This window comes from Tamandua tetradactyla, chromosome 5 (genome assembly GCF_023851605.1).
Source record: "Tamandua tetradactyla isolate mTamTet1 chromosome 5, mTamTet1.pri, whole genome shotgun sequence".
NCBI lineage: Eukaryota > Metazoa > Chordata > Mammalia > Pilosa > Myrmecophagidae > Tamandua > Tamandua tetradactyla.
This window is the reverse complement of record NC_135331.1, coordinates 110,252,447-110,273,962: the sequence shown is the minus strand read 5'-3', so window position 1 is coordinate 110,273,962 and position 21,516 is coordinate 110,252,447. Positions and strand designations below refer to the sequence as shown.

General features: G+C 37.3%; 1 protein-coding gene across 1 annotated transcript in view; it reads left to right on the top strand.

Moving 5' to 3' along the window:
* Positions 1–21,516, top strand: part of PKHD1 (PKHD1 ciliary IPT domain containing fibrocystin/polyductin) — a 499,663-nt gene that overhangs the window by 213,222 nt on the left and 264,925 nt on the right. The window contains 5 exon segments of the mRNA XM_077162050.1: positions 827–939; positions 2,263–2,368; positions 6,226–6,360; positions 9,805–9,940; positions 12,252–12,498. Of these exon segments, the coding sequence (XP_077018165.1) occupies positions 827–939; positions 2,263–2,368; positions 6,226–6,360; positions 9,805–9,940; positions 12,252–12,498 (737 nt within the window).

The following is a 21,516-nucleotide window of genomic DNA, read 5'->3' as shown; positions in this document are numbered from 1 at the left end:
ACCCGTATTTTACAAAGCTGAAAGTCTGCATTTTAATATCAAATCTCTTGATATAAAATTTTGGAAAAAATCCAGAGCTTTCATAAACATTGTGTATGCCAAGCACAAGTCCTTCTCTGTACCATAGTAGGCTCTTTAGGAAGTCAATTTTCTACTCTTTTCTAGAATACATTGTATAGTGATGAATCTATTGTAGATATTTTATTAAATTTATAAAGATAATCTCATTGTGTTCAGTTTGATAAGAATTAGAGTCCAAAAGCCATATGCTCTAATGAGAAAATTTAGGTTTTGTATGAACACATAAAGGAACACATATAAAGAATTGAAGTTATATTTGAAATCATCTACCTTGGGTAAGGCTAAGACCATAGCTAGCCTGATCAGGTGGGCTTCAGCCCTCAGCCAAATCATTGATTTGTCCAAATGATGGAAAACAGCACTTTTTGTAGACCTGGCTTCAAGGATTTACCCTTTTGCCTTGGAGAACCGCTGGAAGTTCTTGTGAACACCAAAGAAGACAGGCTTAGATTAGTTGTCACAAGTAACCTGCTCGCTGTTGAAGCTTACAAGACAGCTTTAACAGTAAGATGCCCATTAATGAGGTGGGTAAATTACAGGATAGTTGCACTTCTTGGAGGAAGGGGAACTGGAGTCTTTATTTTTTTAATCCGGGGGAAAAATAAACAGTAAACGAATCCATAAAAGTATGAAAGTACCTTGACAAGAAGTGAATGAAAAAAACAGTATGAGCACAAATAAATCTTTTTCCCCAGACACCTCATTGCATATGAAATACCAAATTAGAACTCATTAATTTCTGCAGGGGAACAGGGTATGTGCTGCTGGTTATGGCTACTTTTTTCATCTTGTGACCGACGAAACTTCGCAAGCTCCTCTTCTCTCCTTCACTCAGAATATTGCACACTCTTGTACAAGGTAACTGGGGAATTCGTATATGCTTTTGGTATAGGGATTATGATTTCAGCTTTTTCTGTCCAACACTCACACAGATGGTATGCCTTGTGTCTTTTTTTTTAATTTTATCTTTGTTTTGTTTTTTAGTTCAATGGTATAACTTTTGGCATTCATGTGAGACTTGATGATGCCCCTGTGTAAGCAATATGGGTCATAAAAATTTGGAGGTGAAGGGGAGGGAAAGGAGGGAACAGTCACTTGAGAGGACAACAGGGCAAAGTGTACCTTTTGTGGCCAGAGGACAAGTCAATAGAGAAAGCTATTAAACCAAAAGACATTGGAAGCAACTGGCAATGTAGAGCCCCTCAGAGACTGTAGAGTCTGGGCTCAGTTGTTGAGGTGTTCTGAAAAAGACTTTCTCCTATGACTTGAACACTGTAGGTGAGAAGGTAAAGAGGTAAGGATTTAGATAATTAGGGGAGGATAGGATGTTGTTCAGTTATGTTGGCCTTTTTGCTATATGGCTCATCTGCTAGGAGCAAAGACATGGAGACACAAGGTGGGATAAGGGATTTGAGGAGCATGGAAGAAGACAGACTACAGAGTCAGCCAGATGCTGATTTAAACCTTGACTGTATTAATCAATTCCTTAAAAAAAAGTCAGGACCCTTATTTGTAAAATGGGGACAAAACTACATTGAAGGTTTGGTGTGAGAATTAGAGGTGATATATGTAATGCACCTAGAAGCATGTGTAGAATGTAGAGGTATTAATTATAACAATGTAGTGATATTACTATGATGGAAAATGTCAAGCAGGAGATGATCAAAGATAATTAAGCAATGTTGACAGCCCAGCTGAGGTTGGAATTAGTAGATGCGAAATGAAGTTATTATGATCATGGAGTTTTTACCCAGCAGATCTCAGCAGCTGTGGAATGTGAGGTAAGTGTTATCCAGAGAACAGCAATGGAAGGGCGACTGCAGGGGAAGGTGAAAGAACGATGCATGCTGGTATTCACTGTCTGTAGTGTCTCTAGACAGGGGCTGATAGAAGGGCAGGGGGTCATGTCCTAAAGTGCTGGATGGAGGTATCCAGTTTCCCGGGAAGGAGGTGAATCTCATGGGGGCCGAAGGAAGAGTGGGAGCTTGATTAATCTGCCTCTTGTTGAGATCCAGGAGCAAGTCATGGGAAGTAAACGAGTGAGTGGTGGCAGTCAGAGAGAAAGGTCGCAAGACTCATCTCCACACTCCCTTATTCATTTCCTTTACTTTTGTGTTTTCCAGTGAGAAAAAGTGAAACAAATAAATTCGTTAATTTCATCATTTTGTGTTACTTTTCTAGGTGTGGTCTCCTTGTATACCCTAAGTTTCAGCCGCCATGGGATAATGGCACTGGCCCTACCCTTTTACAAAACTTCACAGTTTGGGGGAGTGCAGGTGGTGCCCAGGTAAAAGTTTCTTTAGCTTTTTTTTTTTTTTAAGCTAAAACCTTCATTTGTTTCCTCATCGTGATTTATTATGTATCTCTATTTAAATGAGGATGATATGCAGCTGAGGGGAGCACTGAAACGTTACAAGGAGCCAAGATCATCATAGGTTTTGTGTGAAATAGTTGTTGAGCAAACAAATTCATAGTCAGTAAACCATGGTTAGTTTTCATTTCCTCTATGGTGACTTTTCATTAGTGCTGATAGAGAATATAAATAACAGAATTATATATTTATTATTTATACAGAATTTATATATTCTATATAAATAATAGAATTATAAACTCTGATACAGAACAACAGAATCAGTCTCTAATCATGGCCACTTAGAGATAATATAGTAAGGCTCAGTGTTGGACTTTGGGCATTCTGCTTGCTATGCTGGACTATCAGTCAGAAAGAGAGAGATGCCTATTACTGCCTCCAGGTGAGGGGATCTCCACTGCCTGGTGGGCGCAGAGGGTATAGAAATGCCTGCCATTTTATGACTTGTAGGTGTCAGGGTTGCCAGCAAGGTATGAGTCACACAGACACTGATGGAAAGATGTTTACTCACATAGAGAATAGACAGAGCAAGGCCAGCTTCATAGAAGGTGTCTGTACTACGGCCAGAGGATCTCAATCTGTGGGCAAGGAAGGGAGATGTTCTACACGCAGCGAGTACTCCTTCCTCTCCAGGAACAGGTAGACCAGACGGAGTGAGTCAGGTGCCATAAAATGGACCTAACTTAGCCAGACTGTCTCAGTGCATGTCTGCATATGCGCAGGACGATGGAGGAAGGAGTATACTGGCAGGCCACTATCTGCTAGGGGCTGTGTTTTCTCTCAAGTCACTCTTGAGCGAGAAGAGAGTCAGTCTGCATTTGCTACCTGTTCTAGGCTCCCAGTCAATGCATCTGGTCCAGAGCACAGGAGGCATCTGTGGGTCCAGGAAAGGTGGCAGGCTGCGCTCGGGCCATCCCCTACCATACTAAAAGTAAACGGTCTTGTCCAAAGTCACACAGGTATTAGTAGCACAACCAGATGCACAATGTAGACTCCAAATGCTGTGCATTTGACTTCCCAATATCCTGAATAGTACATGCTTCAGGCTTGAGGAAAAGTGTTCTTCATCATTGGAACACAAGAATTTCAGCACCAGGTGCCATACTTATCTTTATAAATGAGATGAATTTTCTTTCATTTTTCCTCCAAAGGAAATAATATATGTTCATATTCAACCATTTACTTTTCATTGTTACAATGATTTTCTAACAAGAAAGCTTTACATTCTTACTGTTAACCATGACATATAAATATCCAGAATCACTGTTTGGTTCTATACAGAGAAAATTATATACACTTGTTCTGTACCACTAGGAAATCTACAGCATAAAATTCATAGATGAGGAAATATGTTTATAGGGCATTTGGGAAATAGAATACAAAACATGAAATTAAATCACAATAAGAGAATGACATTTATTTCATTTATCTACCAATAAAAAGAAAATTGTGGATGGAGAATGCCCAAAAGCATATCATTAGGGTAGTTAAAAGGAAGAATCCCAATTGTGTTTATATTTTGTTCTCCTTTTGTTTTATATGTTTCTCACCAGGAACATAGGGGTGGCAAAGCCAACAGCAACATTTATGGAATGCCCTCTTTCGCAGAGAAGCTGTTCACACCTTGCAGAGGTTTAAACTCCATTGCAGACACTACTCTTGAATAGCCGTATTCTAGAGGAAATAAGCCTATTGAAACTAAAATAATAAGAGAGGCTAATTGAAATCAGCTTTTTCAAGTTTTGCAAACAGAAATGCTGAACCATGAAAGAAAAAAAATAGAGGCTTAACAATTGAATTTTTGTGTTGTAAGTTTAATAAATCAAAAGGCTCAAATACCAAGAGTGCTGTTGGAGCTTCATGTTTTGTTTTGATTTTTTTTGAAAAATGGCAATCCAATAACATGAATTGATTATAAAAAGTTACCTTTCTCATCTTGGGCAAATACCCCTAATTTTTCCTCTCTCATTTGTAAAATGGAGACAGTAATAGTGCCTGAATGATACATTTATTTTAGGAATTACTCAGTGCCTGTGTAAAGAGCCTAGAAGGGCTTGGCCCTTTGTAAATGCCCTATTAAATCTGCAGTTATTATTATTGTTGTTAAGAAGCAAGATAGACTGGTGATAATGATGTTATCAAAAAGCACATTGGATTTAAATTATATAAAATTTCAATGTTAGATATGTCTGACTGTATTTTGTTCATTAATAATTGAGTCATGTATATAGACACTTGAACAGAATACTCAATTGTTAAAATTCCTGTTTTGTGTGAGCAGAAGTTTATATCTATTTGATGATACTGAGAGCTAATATATATTGGGCATTTTCTCATTTAACCATTATAACAGCCTTACGAGAAGGGAGGATATACCATTATTATTCTCCTTTTGCAGATGAGGGTGGTAAAACCCTTGATAAAATCATACAACTAAGAATTGCCAGATTCCAGCTCCAGCCAACTGACCTTTCTATATGCATGTTGATAAAAGTTGAGTAAAACAAAACTTTTGTTGAACTTTTGTTGAACCTTGCTCTTCATCATATCCCAGAAACACAGAGTGAGGGAGGGAAAGATGAAAGAAGAGGGAGGGAGAGATGAAGGAACACTATGAAAGCTTATTCACACCAGGAATAGGTACATATGCTATTCTGTTATGGTTTTCTTTTAAAATTAGTAGGTTCCTTAGTTAATACTAGGTGTTAACTGTATTTGAATATGTGTGTACTTGCCAGAACTTGGGCTGATGCCTATAACGAGGTAACAATTGATATCTAGACATCAGTTCAGATCATAACTTGTTTGTATGAACTATCATTTTATAGATATTTTAGGTGAATAGAGATTAGGAAGTGCAATCCTGTCACTGCTTGAAAATCTAAGCACAAGGAATGCTTGTCAGGTAGAAGGATCATGTATGATGAATCAAGGATTTCTTGGTCTTAAATAAACAGGGAACTTGCAGTTAAAGATATGGATGTAAACATGACCCTATTTAACGAATAAAAGGATGATTATGTTAGGTTAACTGCTAATCTTGTAAACATGACCCTATTTAACAAATAAAAGGATGATTGTGTTAGGCTAACTGCCGCTGTCCTGACTTTAAGTGTGGTTGAGCTGAAGCCTCCGAGAGTTTAAATATCTTGCCCAATTGGTTAGTTAATGTCAGAGCCAAGTGAAAACTAAGGGCTTTTGTCTCTCAGACCAGTGACAATCTTTTGACTCTACGAAGCTAATTTTGTTAATACTTGATCCCTGATCAGGCACACTACCCAAGTGGTCATACATATATATATATACATACATATATATATATACATATACTGAGTCCACTCACAGTGAATCTGTACTCACGCTGAATTACTTTTTTCATATTTGCAAGTTTCTGGCAATATTGGTTATTGAGGAAAATGTTAAGAAGCTGGCATTCTTGGGTCTTACCCCCCTGCCCCCCATTAATTTTATATGATTTAGTAACTATGAGTTTATTTTAGATATATAGGCAATTCACATTGACCTTTGTAATATATCAGTTACCATGAGGAGAAATGAAAAGTTTGGTAACAGGTAATATTACCAAAAGAGACTAGTTAATACTGGTCTCACGGCATCTTTGGATATCTGTATAGATATTGATGGACAGCAGCTATTTAAATATGGTAGAGCATGCTTATTTATACTTAATCAATAATTAAAGAAGCTACAGGAAATCTGAAAGAAAAACCAAGCTGTAGACCTTTGCCATAACATGTGCTGTTATTTTATAGATTTTTAGAAGTAGCAATCTTCACTTGAAAAACTTCCAAGTTTATTCATGCAGAGATTTTGGAATTGACATCTTGGAAAGTGATGCAAATACTTCAGTTACTGACAGCTTATTACTTGGTCATTTTGCCCACAAGGTAAGTGCCTCAGTGTGGTTGTTTTAGGCTGTCCATAAACATGGAATCATATGTGCAGGGCTCCCTGGTGATCTAGGATATGTAATTTTAATAGCATTCTTTAGTGAATCTTGTATTTAATTGGTAAAAGTTGGAGAAGCTTTTCGTTACTAACAGTGTTGATATTGATAGAATTCAGATTTATGCAAGGTTCAATGTTGTGTCCATACATATCATAAAAGTACAGAGTTGGTTGCTGAATTCTTATTTGGTGCAATTTAGAAATATTATCCATAAAAATTCAGTAATAAACCTAATGATTTAGATAAATTTTCTCTAATCTCACAATGAATGTGGAATAGCATGGTTCTATGTTGTCTCTGTTCTATGATTTGCCAAGTTTCTGCATCAACATATTGTTCATGGGATCATTTCATTTAGGGAACCCCTCCAAAAAAGAAATAGGATCAGATACATAAATCTACTTACACTTTCTTAAAGAATTAATGCCACCAAATCTTAATAGATGTTTAATAGATATCATAATTAGTAGGAGAGTCACATAAATTAAGATATAAATTATGACCACAGGGTATTTATTATGAGATAATAAAAAATAACCACATACCTGGGGTGTGAGTCACCAGGAATGCAGTGCAGCTGGGGCTTCTCAATTTCTTAAGGGCAGTCAAGGGTCTCCTGATGGAAACCATTAAACAGACTCCTCAGTTTTGTTCTAGGAGAAATCTGAATTCTGGCTAGTAATCCAAACATAAAATACAATTTTAGAGCTAATGTTAACCTAAAAGATGACCTAATTTTAGCTTTTGAATTTACAGGTAAAATAATGAAGGTTTTGGGATGTCAAATGACTTGTCCAAGATTTGTGTCCTGTCTTGTAGAGCCATGACCATTTCTTATAGCCTTCCTCTCCAGGTCCAATGCTGTCTCCATAACATGCAGAATATGGCTTTGGCCATGAGCCTCTAAAAGTGCCTACTCCAAAATTCCCCCAAGTGTTTTCCATGGAAAACTAGTTCCCAGAGAGGATCTGAGAAAAAGAAGATTCTTCCATTAGTTAAATGTGGGATATGCTGTTTACCATATCTCCCTATTCCTCTGAAATTCACATCACATATTAACACATCAAGGGCTCTGAGAAATACTAGGGTTAAAATAAATAAACAAAATATCTAAACCTACAAATCATTATTTAGCACAATATTTCCTGGGTTTATTTGGGAATCACTTTATGGACATTTGAAAGTGTGTTTATGTCAGCTATGAGGTTAAATAAAAGGAATGTGCCCAATTTCTCTGTGGTTCTGGAACTCTGATGTTGGTCAAACTCTTTTGTGCCTGCCATTTCTTTAGGAGTAAAGATCTTCAGAAAATCAGACCATCCACCCACATGTAATTGGTGGCACACACTCATCAGGGAGTTATGTCTTAAAACATAATACTTTGTGGAAGAACTTTTTATTATTACAAGGAAATTTTTTTTTCTTAAGCATATTTGTGTATAGGTAGGTACTCTCACACCTACTGTTACTTATGTGTCAAGATGGTAGAATAGTTTTCAGTGAGTGTGGCTTTAATATATAAGAAAAAAGATGAATTATAACATCACTATGCATCCTAGTTTGAGGGGGCTTTTCCAATCTATACCTATTGCCCCAGAATTCTATGAATTAGTAATCTCATTCACACTCTCAAAAATGTCCTAATTTGGACATTAAGTATGGCTACGTTATTTTTGGAAGTATCTATAGGATGCTTGTCTTTTTGTTGATATTGTGTTAATTTAAGCAGATGATTATACTTTTGAAATTATCTGATTCATACAGATATTGGGTTACTTCATTCTTTCTGCTGTCCCCCTAAAGGTTACTTTCATTTTTACTTTTGGATTTGTCTGCCTCAATTATTTGTTTGATAAGTCCTTTTCCTATATTTTTCTTTTTCTTTTTTTTCTGGAAAATATTTTTATTTGGACCCTTGTGTTGCTTTTCTAATCTTCTTAATTTTACTCTCTGATTTCCATCTCTTTGTCTTTTCAGTGTACTTTCTGGGAAGTTTCCTCAATTTTTCTACTGAATTTCTTAGTTTGGCTCTTATATTTTTGAGCCCCACATGTTCTTTTTTTCTTTTCTGAAAATTATTTTTAAGGCTTCTTCTTCTTTTATAGACATACTACCTATTTCAGTGAAATTATTCATGATCATATTTAAGTTTAATTCTGATTTCTATACTGGCTTTATTTTTAGTGGGCTCTTTTTCTTCTTCATTTTTTTTTCTTTTTGTCACTTTCGTATTGGACGCTTTCATCAAGTTTCTGATAATCCTCACATGTACAATTATTTTTAAGAGTGAAACAATAAGGCTTTACTGGATAGGGCTTGTTGACATGATTTTGTGGAAAATTCTGAAAGCAGTTTTTGTTTATTTTCAGACTTTTGTATAATTTTTATTTTTTAAATTAACATACAACAAAATTGACTAGTTTTGATGTTCAGGTCTATGTTTAACAACACATTTATAGACTTTTGTGATCATTACCATGAACAGGACACAGAGCATTTTGATCAGCCTCCCAAATTCCCTGTGCTACACCTTTGTAATCACATTCTCCTCTCATCTCTATACCCCTGGCCATAACTAATCTGTTTACTGTTACTATAGTTTTGTCTTTTCTATAATCTTATCAGTGGAGTCACAATCTTTTGAGTTCATTCCAAAATGACCTTGGGATCCATCCAACTTGTTGCAGGTATCCATAGCTTGTTCCTTTTATTGTTGAGTGGCATTTCACTGTATGATTGTACCATAATTTGTTTACCCATTCATCCTTTGAAGGATACTGAATTGTTTCCAGATTTGGTGATTATGAATAGAACTGTTCTAGACATTCATGTACAGATTTTTGTGTGAATGTAAGTTTTCATTTCTCTAGGGTAAATGCCTAGGAGTTGACTCACTGGGTTATATGATAAGAGTATATCTCATTTTATAAAAAGCTACCAAAATATTTCCTAGAGTGGTAGTCCCATTTTGCATTCCCATCAGCAAAGTATGAGTTTCAGTTGCTTCTCATCCTTATCAGTACTTGGTATTGTTACTGTTTTTCAATTTAGCCATTCTAATAGTCGTGTAGTACAGCTCATCATGATCTTGATTTGCATTTCCCTAATGAATAATGATGGTGAACATTTTTTCATGTGCTTATTTGCCATCCATATATTCTCCAGGTTCATTTTTGATTTTTAAGTTGAGTTGTCTGCTTGTTTACTGTTGGGGTTTGACAGTTCTTTGGCTATTTTGGATAAAATCCTTTGTCAGATAATGTGATTTGCAAGTATTTTTCCCAGTCTAGAGCATGTTTTTATTAATCAATTATTAAACAATTATGACTATATTTCATGTGGCCAGTTCTTTTATTTTGCTTTCTGTTTTTTCAAGTCACAGGGAAGCCTGTGTATGTCATCTGGCATTAAAACTCCCAAAAGATGGGAACTGATGGTATCGAACACAGTCTTTGTTAATTTTGATCTTGCTGGCTGTGTAGCCATCAGCACCTGTTCTGGCTGTTCCCGAGGACAAGGTAAGTTTGAGTAGACAGAACAGATGGTAAAGGCCAGTATTCAAGTGAATATGATAAATATTGGAAAGGCCTTTGTGAGCCATTATTTCTTTCAGTCATAAGATTGTATCAGTAGAAACTGCTACTCAAATCTCCAAAAAGAAATCTTAGAGAAGACCAGGTGCTCCCAATTTGTCTCCTGCAGGTCCCATCCTCTCCTACTGTGGTGCCTAGCACACTATGTCATTACAGTGCAGGTCTCTGCTGGAGCTTTTTGGAGGCAGGGCTCACATCTCTCTTGCATGGACAGGATTTATCATTAGTGTCTGGCAGAGAGCCTGGGGCCTAGTGGGCAGTTCACTGATTAAATGAATGAATGGGTTTGGAGAGATGGGCACATGGTATGAATTAATGCAGAACAACCTTTCCTGAAAGAGCCAGACTTCAGATACTTAATGTTTTTAACAGCCCAAGGCTTGTTGTATGCAGGAAGAGAACCACATGGAATTTCTACTCACTTGTTAACCACATCTCAGAAGTGGTGAGAAATACCTGGGAGGATTCCTGGGCCAAGGTGAAAAGAGGTAGAGAGCAATCAAATTGATTTGATCATTGTAAACAGCCAAACCAAGTAATTCCAGTAAATATGCTCTTGTGGTTTGAATTACCAATTTAGATAATTGTTTGTTTTTTTAATTAAATGAATCATCAACAAGTCTCCACTTTACTCTTTTTTCTATGTAGACAAGTCAAAGTTTGTTTTTATTTGGGCGGCATCTGAATTTATAATTGCAGAAATAATAATAGGTATAAAACCTTATGGAAAACATTTCAAGCCACAATTTCTTAGTTCTTTAGTAGCTTCACTGTTTTACATCATTCATAAGACACTGAAAAAAAAATCACTCTGCTTCTTATGAGCTCCAATCTCTTCCCACTGGATGATCCTAGCTAAGCCATCTCTTTCATTTGTTTAAAAATTCTCTATTCCAGGGTCTGTTTAAGGAACTGAGGGTACAAAGATGACAAATGCACAGTTCCTTTTCTTGGGGAGTTCTCAATCTAGACACAAAAAGAATGATATAAAGAAGTCGTTGTAATACATTGTGATGAGAGTAACACTAGAGGATTGAACAGGACCAGTGAAGGAGACAAAGAAGTGGGTCAGCTAAGATTTCATAGAGGTGACTCTTGAGAAGGGTTTTTGAAAGATGAATGGAAGTTTTCCAGGTAGTAGAGGCAGGGCAAGGTTTCTGGGTAGTAGGAACAGCAAGGAAAAGAAAAGAAATTTAAAAGAGAAAGTTGTGCTTGGGGAATAGCAAAGCAGTGTACAGCTGGAGGTGGTTGTTGTATTAGGTGAAACGCAGAAGTTTCAGCATGTGGAATATGAGGTCTTGCATGCATGACTTAATTCTTTGCATAGGACTCTTAGGATGCAGAAAGTAAACAGTAGAGCCTCCATTTATTTGTATCTTAATAAATTTCATTTTAAATATATTTTACAGTGTACAAAATACAGTAGTATACTAGTTCTGGGAGATATGTACTCATTTTTTTTCTTCTAATGATAGAGATATGCTAATTAGAATATCCCTGCCATTGTTTCTGCCTAGGCTAGCAGTCCCAATGACTCACATGGCAGCAGCCTGAGGAGAAGACAGCCAAGATATGTAGCTCTAGAGCAAATGTTTTTAATGTATGTTACTTTTACTCTTTGCCCCATGATTGAATAATGTCTGAAGTATAAACCGCACAAGAAGAGGTTTTGCTCTTAGGGCTAGACTCACCATAGAGGAATCAGAGGAGGAAGATAGAAAGTCTAGACCATCATACCTTTAGTGTTCAGTAATTAGTAAATTACCGTCCAGTGTGTCTATTTCCTGCTAGGCCAGAATTTCTCATTCTCGGCACTATGGGCATTTTAAGCCAGATATGTATTTTATTGTGGGGACCATCCTGTGCATTATAGGACTTTTAGCAGCATCCCTGGCTTTAACCCACTAGATGCCAATAGCACTTCTTCAGTTGTGGCTGCCCCAAATGTCTCCACATAGTGCCAAATGTCTCCGCACTGCAGTGGGGTGGACACAACCACCCTCGTTGAGAATCTCTACCTTAGACAACAGTCTGCATGAAGGTGTGTCAATGCCGGGTACCTCCACCACCTATCCCAGAGCCTGGCAGATAGTAATCATCCATAAGATTTTTTTTTTCTTGGATAAATAAGTGAGTGAATTTTAAAAAGTTTAAATCTGCAATTTAAAGTGCTGAGAACACTCCTGTGAACTTATTTGCACTTTGTGACTTAGTCTTTCTGTCTTCCAATTTACAGGTGGATTTACTGTGAAGACCAAGCAGTTGGAGTTTCCAAACTCTTCAAACTTAGTAGAATTTCCATTTCCTCATGCAGCAATTCTGGAAGACTTGGATGGGTCTCTCTCTGGGAAAAATAGAAGTCATGTTCTTGCTTCCATGGAAACCCTTTCAGCTTCTTGTTTGGTCAACGCAAGCTTTGGTCAGATTGTTCATGGCAGTGTCTGTGCAGAAGGTGTACTTTTTCATCGTATGTCTATTGGTTTGTAAGTCCAATTCATTATACTCTGTATCTTACCAATAAGCATACAGATATCATTGAAGCTGTTGAAGTTTGTAGAAGGGAAATTGTTTTCTTTCTTTTAGATTTAAAGTATTTAGTTGCACTAAAGTAGTATGAGAATGATTTTGACAGCTATCAAATCATGAGTTTATGGTAAGTTTAGGTGGACTCAAATGGCAGCTAACTGTACCAGTTCTTATAGCCCATCACCATTTATTGACATTTTGAACTAATAGCTTCCTCTTGAAAAGATTTGCAACCAACAGAGAATTTGAAATATATTTAAATTGAAAGTATTATTTAAAAATTCCAATAATGTCCATTCTCATTTATATACATGTACTCTCTTCAAGCTCTTAAATGTTCAGTATGCTCCAGGGAAGCAATTGCTGATGCCTCCTATTACTTGCAAAGTTGCTTCACTCCAGTTCATTTTCCTTGTTAATTTCATGAACTATTGGATTTGTACAATACATTTCCTATTAATATTGGAGCAAGGACTCCTTGCTTATGCTACTCAAACTACCATTAAGTCAGCAGCTGGGCTGTTTATAATGCATAATAGGATTGCTTCTGCCCTCTTTAATTTCCAGGTAATGATTGCTGAGTGTCTAGGGTTCTGTCTTTTACCTATTTCAAATGCATTGTATATATTTAGCCACCCTCATTCCCTTCCTTTGTTTTAAGTGTTCTAGCTCCATGAATATTAAGTCAAGTGGTACAGCCAGGTCACACTGGCATTTTATTTGAACAGGTGAACTCCAAACCATGAGAGTCAGTATGGTCAGAACTGCACTCACTTGGTATTTTAAATGCATATGAAATTTGTATCTTGGAATTGACTTTTGGAAGTCTGAGCACAAAGCTGCTAGCTTCTAATAGTCTGAAAAATTTCCACCTTTGCTTTCCAGACACTTATTATTTTACTGATGTTAATGGGTACAATTCCAGTGAGTAAAATTATAATATGGAAGGTTATATTTTCACATCGAATCATTTTAATTGTGCAGAACAGACTTTTTCTTCATTCTTGGAGCTGCAGGCTGATTTTTATTGCTATTTTGGTGATTTTGCCAAAGATGTTTTCTATAAGTATTTTAATGCTTATAAAAGTTTGTGATTTATTTCTTAAAGGCATTTTTTTCAAATGCGGATGTTAAAATAGTTTCATGTAGTTAAAAGACACGTATATTTGTATGATATTTCTTTTGATGTATTCTCTCTAATACTCTTTTTTATGCATTTCTTTGAGACTATTTGTAGGTGGTCTCTTGGAGGGATACTTGTTAATGTAGTTTTAAGACTCTGGAAAGGCAATCATGTCTGAGCATCAGTTCTTTGCAATCTTCAGGACAGGGTACTTAAATGCATACTTTGGTAGCAGGTCATGATACCAGCATGCTGGGACCGACAAGCTCAAGAAGATAATACTCTTGATGCAATGTTCTAAGTAGACTCAAAGACTCCTAGTAGAGTAACCAGCTTGTCCTGGTTTGCCCATGATTTTCCCAGTTTTAGAACTGAAAATCTCTCATCCTGGAATCTATCCCACTCCCCAGCCCAGGGACAACTAATTGGGTCACCCTACTCTCTAGGCTTTGCTTTAAAATGTTTCAGGTTGACCCATTTGTCTGTGGACAAATATTCAACATGCCTCAAATAAAACCCTAGGGAAATCTCAACAGGCTCCTACTTTATAAATCTCCTGGCTTTAGTGTCTGAACATCTAGAATAAGACAAATGATTATCCTAAATGATGATTCTAAGGCCTTGCTCTTTGTGTGTGGCCCATGAACCAGTTACATCAGCATCACTGGGAGCCCATTAGAAATGCAGAATCTCAGTCAGAAATCCCAAGACCTACTGAATCAGAATTCTTAGGTACTTCCCATTAAAGTTAGAGAAGCACTGCTCTAAGATCCTTCTAACTTTATCTTTCTGTGACACTATCCCCAGCTATTTGTGCTCAGTGACTTGATCTTTGCCTGAAAGCATTATAACCTCATTAGGAACATGTCAGAGCTAATGAGCAATTTGAATTCAGCGTGGATACAGACTTGGCTGCATTTCATGAAGAAAGGATTAATTTGTTGTGCTATTTGCCCAGGGACAAGCACCCTAAAAATTGATTTACAAAGCTCTCACAGTCGTGATCTTTTGGGGTTACATGCTGATGGAGAGCTGATAGGGCACAAGTGCCCTGCCATCTTATCTTCCCTTTCAACTCTTATCCCCTCCTTCAGCAAGAGGTCCCTACAGGGTAGGCGAGTGAGGCCTCAGCTAGCTGCATAAACAAAGCAGCCCCGTGGCAAGAAAAGTTGCTGAACGCCAAGCCCTGGGAGTATGATTTCTTCCTTGAGGATCCTTCTCTGTTTCCTTCTCACTGTAAGTTCTCTGTTTAACATTGGAAACCTTCTGTTTCTGTCCTGCATTGCCTTAGTAAAGACTGATGGGTGCCCATACTTGCAGCGCTTCTCCTTTTATGGTTTCTTCTCACTCAATACTAGCAGCTGGGTTACCAGAGAAATATATATATTTGATGGTGGTCCTAATATTCCATATGTAGGTGAAGAGAAAACTCCCACCCTCTAAAAGCAGAGTCTAGGCCCAGCCCCGCACCCGTACCGCGCCGGATGCCGAACTGGAGGAGCTGCGGGCTACGTAAAAAAATAATAATAATAAATAAATAAATAAATAAAATAAAAATAAATAAATAAATAAAAGCAGAGTCTAGTTCATGTTTTGTTAAAATGACAAGCTCAATCTGCATGAGTGCTGCTTGATTTGCTGTCTCTCTCAGCAGTCTTAAAGTGTGCTTTCTGTAGGAGCTACAGGCGTTTTGGAATGTGTTCCTTTCCCAGGTTCTGTTTCTACCAATCTCGTTCTTCCTGATGAGTTAGGGATGGCATTTGTCGACCACTGTAAGACAGGACCTCAGCTCAGAAAACTGGCAGCAGCTGTTTTTCTCCAGGGGTCCCATTAAGATGATTCTCTAGGGCCCTGTATGGTTCTTGGGTTTATCAATCCCCAAATTTAAATGAATCTTGCTTCTGAATAGAGATAACTACATGGGACAAAAACAATACCATGATTAGAATTTCGTGTGCTCCTTTTAGGTCTCCCTTACAGGCTCCTCTCCCTGTCCCATAAATATTGGTTGATAGTCTGTAGGATTCTGTGAGGCGCTTTCTTTCTCCTCAAGTTGCATATTCTTCCCAGATGATCTGTTTTATTTTCAGTCTCAGGTATCATTCACTGATGAGTCCAGATTTTTTCATCCAGTCTAGACTGCTCTATTGAACTCCCAGACCCACATATCCAGCTGCCCTTGGGATCTGCATGGTCTAATACAGTAACCACTGGTTGCAAGTGGCCCCTGAGCACTGGAAATGTGGCTGGGACAAACTGAGATGTGCCATAAGTGTAGATCATCCACCATATTTTGAAGACTCAGTAGGAAAAATGTTATAAAATATCTCATTAATCATTTGTTTATATTGATTCTGTTGATAATTTTTTGCATATACTGAGTACATATATTATTAAATTAATTTCATTTTTTTTACTTTTTTGATGTGGCTACTGTAAAATTTAAAATTAGATATGTGGCTTGCATTTGTGACTTGAATTATATTTATACCACATAATATTGCTCTCAATGTTTCCAATAGTGTGTTTAACAGGCACCTCAAATTCAAATGGTAAAGACTGAAATTTATGGTCTTTCTCCATAAAACTGTTCCTAAGTATTCAGAATCCTATTGATGCACCTCCCTCAATGGTCCAAGCCAAAAACATGGAGTCATCCTCGACTTACCTTCTTATCTTACTTCCCACTTAAATCATTTACCAATTCCTGTCTATTTTATTTCCTAAAAAATGTTCCTCTGGAGCCTTTCTATGTCTGTCTTTACCAGCTGCGTCCTCTCCAGTTCAGACCCTCAATATCTCTCACCTCAGTGACCACAATGGTCTCTGAACTTGCTGCCTTGCTCTAATCCTTGACCCAATGCCTGAACTTCGTAAAGGAGGACCTGGTTTTGCCATCCATCCCCTTACTTAAAACACTTCAACATGTTCCCCCAGGGCCTCCAAGAAGGGTCCAACATTCTTAATATCTCGTGGACACTTCACGACTTGGTCCTTGCCTATAGTCCCAGTATTATTTCAGCATTCTGCCCTCTCTTCCCTACCCTCTATGCCTCAGTCATGTGCAACTTCTTCATGCTCCTCAATTATAAGGTTCAGTTTCTATGGACTTAGCACAGAGGTCATTTTTTTTTCTCACAAGCTGCCCTCAGCATCCAGAAGAGGTTTTGCTGTGTGCTAGCTCTCTCTACTAGCTCTAACCTATACTCATAGTTCCTACAGAGCCTAACAAATTGTCCTTCTCTTCTACTAGGTGGTAAATAGTGGAGGAATAAGATTTTCTTTACTTCTCTGTCTTACCCTCCCTTCTTTCTTTCTTTTCTCTCTTTTTCCTCCCTTCCTTTCTTCATTTCATCCTTCCTCTCCTTCTCTCCTTTCCCTCTCTCCCTTCCTCTCTTCTTTCTGTCTTTCTTTTACCCGATACCCTGTTGTGCACATAGCTGCTCAATAAATTTAATGTTGAATAAGTGAATATTAATAAAAATTATGGACTCCTACAAATCATCCTGTAGTCTCATTATTGTGTATTTCTCTCTTAGGAGATGTAAATGGGGAGTCCAGGGCATTTAATATTTCTTCATAAGTTCCAGGATTAAAAAGCTGTTTTTCTAAAATTCCTAGGAGCATCTAACACATATCATTATGTCTCATAATAATATGCTCTGGGGTTTGCCTTCCTGGAGCTGACAGTTGACCAGATAATTTATTTTAGCAGATGATTTCTTCTCCCCTCTCTTCACTGCCACTGCTGTCTACTCTTTTCCTCATTGGCCTCCATACCCTGTTTAATCAGCAGTTTGCTTACCTTTGCCTATTGTTCTCTTGCTCTGTGTTATAGATACATGGACCTGTGATGGCCGTGAATAAGAAATTAATTCTCACAACCACTATCTGTGAATTATTTTTGTGTTCTATCACTCTATAGCTCCTTCAGTCCCCATAGAGTTATCCAGATATTAATAAATCAAGCCTTGATTCCATTTTCCAATTATTGACTGGATTAAGTATGGGGGAAATCAGAGTAGCCTGCAAGATGTTGTAGGCTGCCCAACTGCTACTCCTTCTGAGTTTCTACAGGATGTACATAAAATAGAGTCAGGTCAAAGCAGATATTTAATTACTTTTCAAAGACTAAAAATTTAGCAGTAATTAAGAGTCATTTGTGGGGACAAATCACGGTTCCCCTATTTACTAGGTGTATTCCTTTAGACAAGTTACTTCACTTCTTTTTGCTTCAGTTTATTCATTAATAAGAATGGTTATTTAAGTGCTTAAAAAATGTTGACTTTAAGAGTGTGTCTTTTATATTTGTGATTAACAAAGCAATGCATAGGCATTCTACTAATTATATAAAATAGTATACATTATTATGTTTCCAAGAAACAGTTGCTTGGCAAAGGAATTCAGTTTGTTCAAATGTAAGTTAATTCAATTCTTGAAAAATCAGTGGACGATTCCCAACAAGCGTATGGTTGCCCACAGTCCAGTGAAATCTGCCAGGTATTCGTAGAATCTGAAGTCATTCAGGACACAGCCTTTGATTCATTGTCCCCTAGTACTCTGTTTCTTCCTTCCTACTTTTCCTGGAAAAGAAAAGGTTAATGTTCTTGTTGATCACCTTGATTCTTAGATCTTGCTTAATATCCTCTCCTGTAGTGCTTGCGTTCAGTTTTTACCTATGGAACTGCTCTTAATGTGTCAGCGTTCAAAGTATGAGGCACCCCCTGCCTCTGTGAATGCAAAAGTAAAGAAGAGTTCAAATGGAAATTTTGGCCTAGCTTTTCCTTTAATAATCGCCTAACTCTCCTTCCTACGGATAAATAGGCATAGCATCACTAATGGTATGTTTTCAGACCTCAAAAAAACCTTGTGAAAATTCCAAGGAGTATTATGCTGTTTTAGCAGCAGAGATTACAGAAATAGAATAGAAAAAGATCCCCAAATCATAATGGACTGCAAACTGAGTGATACCACTGATGGGACTTCACCTTTATTAATTTTGAGGGATAGTAAAGGAATACAGTGGTATGCTGATAAATGTTTAATAATTGTTCTTCAGAACAAAAAGTCTTAGTTTGTAGCATTTGTCCATTTTTGTTGTAAAAATACTCTCACATGACCTCATTCAACTTACCAATGTGATATTACTGAAATTGAAGTTGGAAAGAAGTGCTAATAATGGAATAATGGGCTCTTGAGATCCAGTGTCAGCTTCACCACAACTGTGTTTGTGTGTTCATCTGTATCTGTATCTGTATCTATACTTAAATATCTAATATATCATCATCTATTTAAGAGGAGAGTCATCGGTCAGTTCTTTTTCCAAATCCCTACCTGATGCATATATATATTTTTTTCATTCTCTGACAAGTAGTTGCCTGTTTCCTGTTCGTATAGCCCCAATGATTGTATTCTTAGGTATTAGGGCAGCTATTCCAGCTGGCTCAGCAGATCAAGAGAAGAGATGCAATAGCATATGAAAGATCATCTTAGGTAGAAGGGTGAACATCTATTGCATCTCTTCATGGGTTAAAATAGAGTGAACAAGAAGTAGTGTCCTAATATGACTGCAAATAAAAATATTGCAAAAACTGTAATATTCTGAAAACAGACTCTACATTTGAAGAGATATCAGATTGATTTCTATGCTCCTTTGCAATCAATTATTACTTTAGTCAACTCTGAAATATACATCTGCAAACTCATGGATGAGTGATGATGGAATGCCTGTCAGAAATACAAAGGTTATTAATCATATGAATTGTCTATCTGCCCACCCATTCCATTTCATATGTTAGTTTAAAGATTGTTTAAGGTTTGGGGAAATGCTGAATGTTGCAGTTTCTTTTCTTTTTAAAGGTTTCCTAACTTTTCAAGGAGAAAAAATATTTAAGTGTTTCTGATTCAATTAGTATATATATAATAAAAGAAAAACTTGTTGATACATAGAGTATATCATAGATGGTGGCACATCAGCAGTAGGATAGTTATCTGGGACAAAGACTGTGATGAGCCCTGTGCATTTTAAAGGATGCTCAAGCAAAACTGTGTCACAAAAATTTGTTGGCTGTGCTCAAAATTTCTATTTTTTCCTCTTGGTGCAGCAAAAGATGGCAATGACAGTGGTAAGCACTGATATCCAGGAGGTGATTCCAGGAGGTGATTTCAGCACCATTTGAGGGTAGTGACTATGATGTATCTGGCTTAAGAGATGTGTAATTATAAAGGGTTTATTTCACAATTGTTCCAAATTGAGAACATTTAGAGCTCAATGCAGTGTTTGTTTTAACTCATAGAGTTATGGACCCTCAGGAAAAGTAAGCTAATAGTAAACACAAACCAGGGAGTTAATATTTGTTCTTGTTGGTAGTGTTGTTTGTCTACAAATCCTTTGTGGGCAGTATACATTCAACAGTTCCGCACATGGACAATAAATTACATAACTGTTTATGCAACTAGTATGGCAAATTGGTAGTTAGGCTGGGAAGTTTTTTCAAGTGATAGTGCTATATTTCTAAAGGAAATTGTCCCTTAATTAAAAGCAAGCTTGTTATTGAAAAAAGGAAGAAGAAAATTAAGGCAATGGCTAGAAAATAAAAAGCAACATACAAGGCTTGTAATCCTTTGTCTTTTTTGATCACAGGCAGGAGCTGCTGCTGATGTAGAGGTAAGGGTTAACGTTTAAAATGGACTGGTTACCTCCTGATTTCTTGCATATAAAACCATGAGAAGTTCAGAAAGAGGCTTCTTCCCTTAGTAATGAAGCTCTCTGCTGCTAATGGCCCATGCAGACTCCCTTGGCTCCTCCAAATTAGAAATACTTTTGTGCTCTTTTGCTTCATTAACAGTAAAGAGAGGGAGATTGGTGGCTATTTAGGGCACAGGGAAATTGGTGGCTATTTAGGGCAAGTGAAAATTGTAGTAATTATGGTTGGTAAATTCTCCTCATGGTGTTCGTTTGACTCTCGATGTCCTTTTGGTGCTTTTCAGAAAAGCCCACCACTGTCACTGCTGGTATTTGGCCTAGAACGATGGAAGCTAAGTTGACTTAAACTTTTAGCCCTAGGCAATGGTCAATACCAAGACATCTTTCCTACTAGGAGAGGAGTCTGTAACATTTTGATTTGCTTTGCAGAATCTGCCATATGATCCTTCCCCCTACCCATTATGATCAAGGTATATTTGATAACCTTTTTGGTTTTTTAACCTGTATTGTGCTACAGAAAGCTGATACTGCACATGAGCCTTATGAAGTTGCCTCCTGCATAAACGTTGTTGGGGATGGATAAGAGTGGTTTGGCAGGGGCAGGGCTCTGAGAGAATGGACGGTGCTCAGGGTGGGAAGAGGAAAGGATAAGTTGGGATCATAATGTGCTGTGGTGGGACTCTGGTTGACCAAGGGATTAATGTCAGATTACTAGATGCTGATTGGGAGGAGAAGGACATCAAAAGGAATATACAGAGGTTCCAAAGACAAGTGGAACCTAACCAATGCTAACATTTAGTGGTTTGAAAAGGTGATCACGTTTATACGAGTCTTCTGAAACTGGGAGTTGGTTGGAAAAATGGTCATAAGGAACGTTTGTGGAAATATCTACCAAATCCATTGAGATGATAGTTTCATCATTGTCAAGGTGAAATACATGATCTCTAAGAATGATAAAATACAGGTTGGTAAAGAAGAAGGAATTAAAAGTGTGCCGATGGAGGCATTTGACCAAAGAAAATTCTTGTTTTGGTCTGTAATTAAACAAAAACAATTTATAGAGGTTGTTCAACGGAGAGCACATGACAATAATAGAAGAAGTATGAATTCTTAAAGGAACACTAGCGTTTTCCCAAACCACAGTCC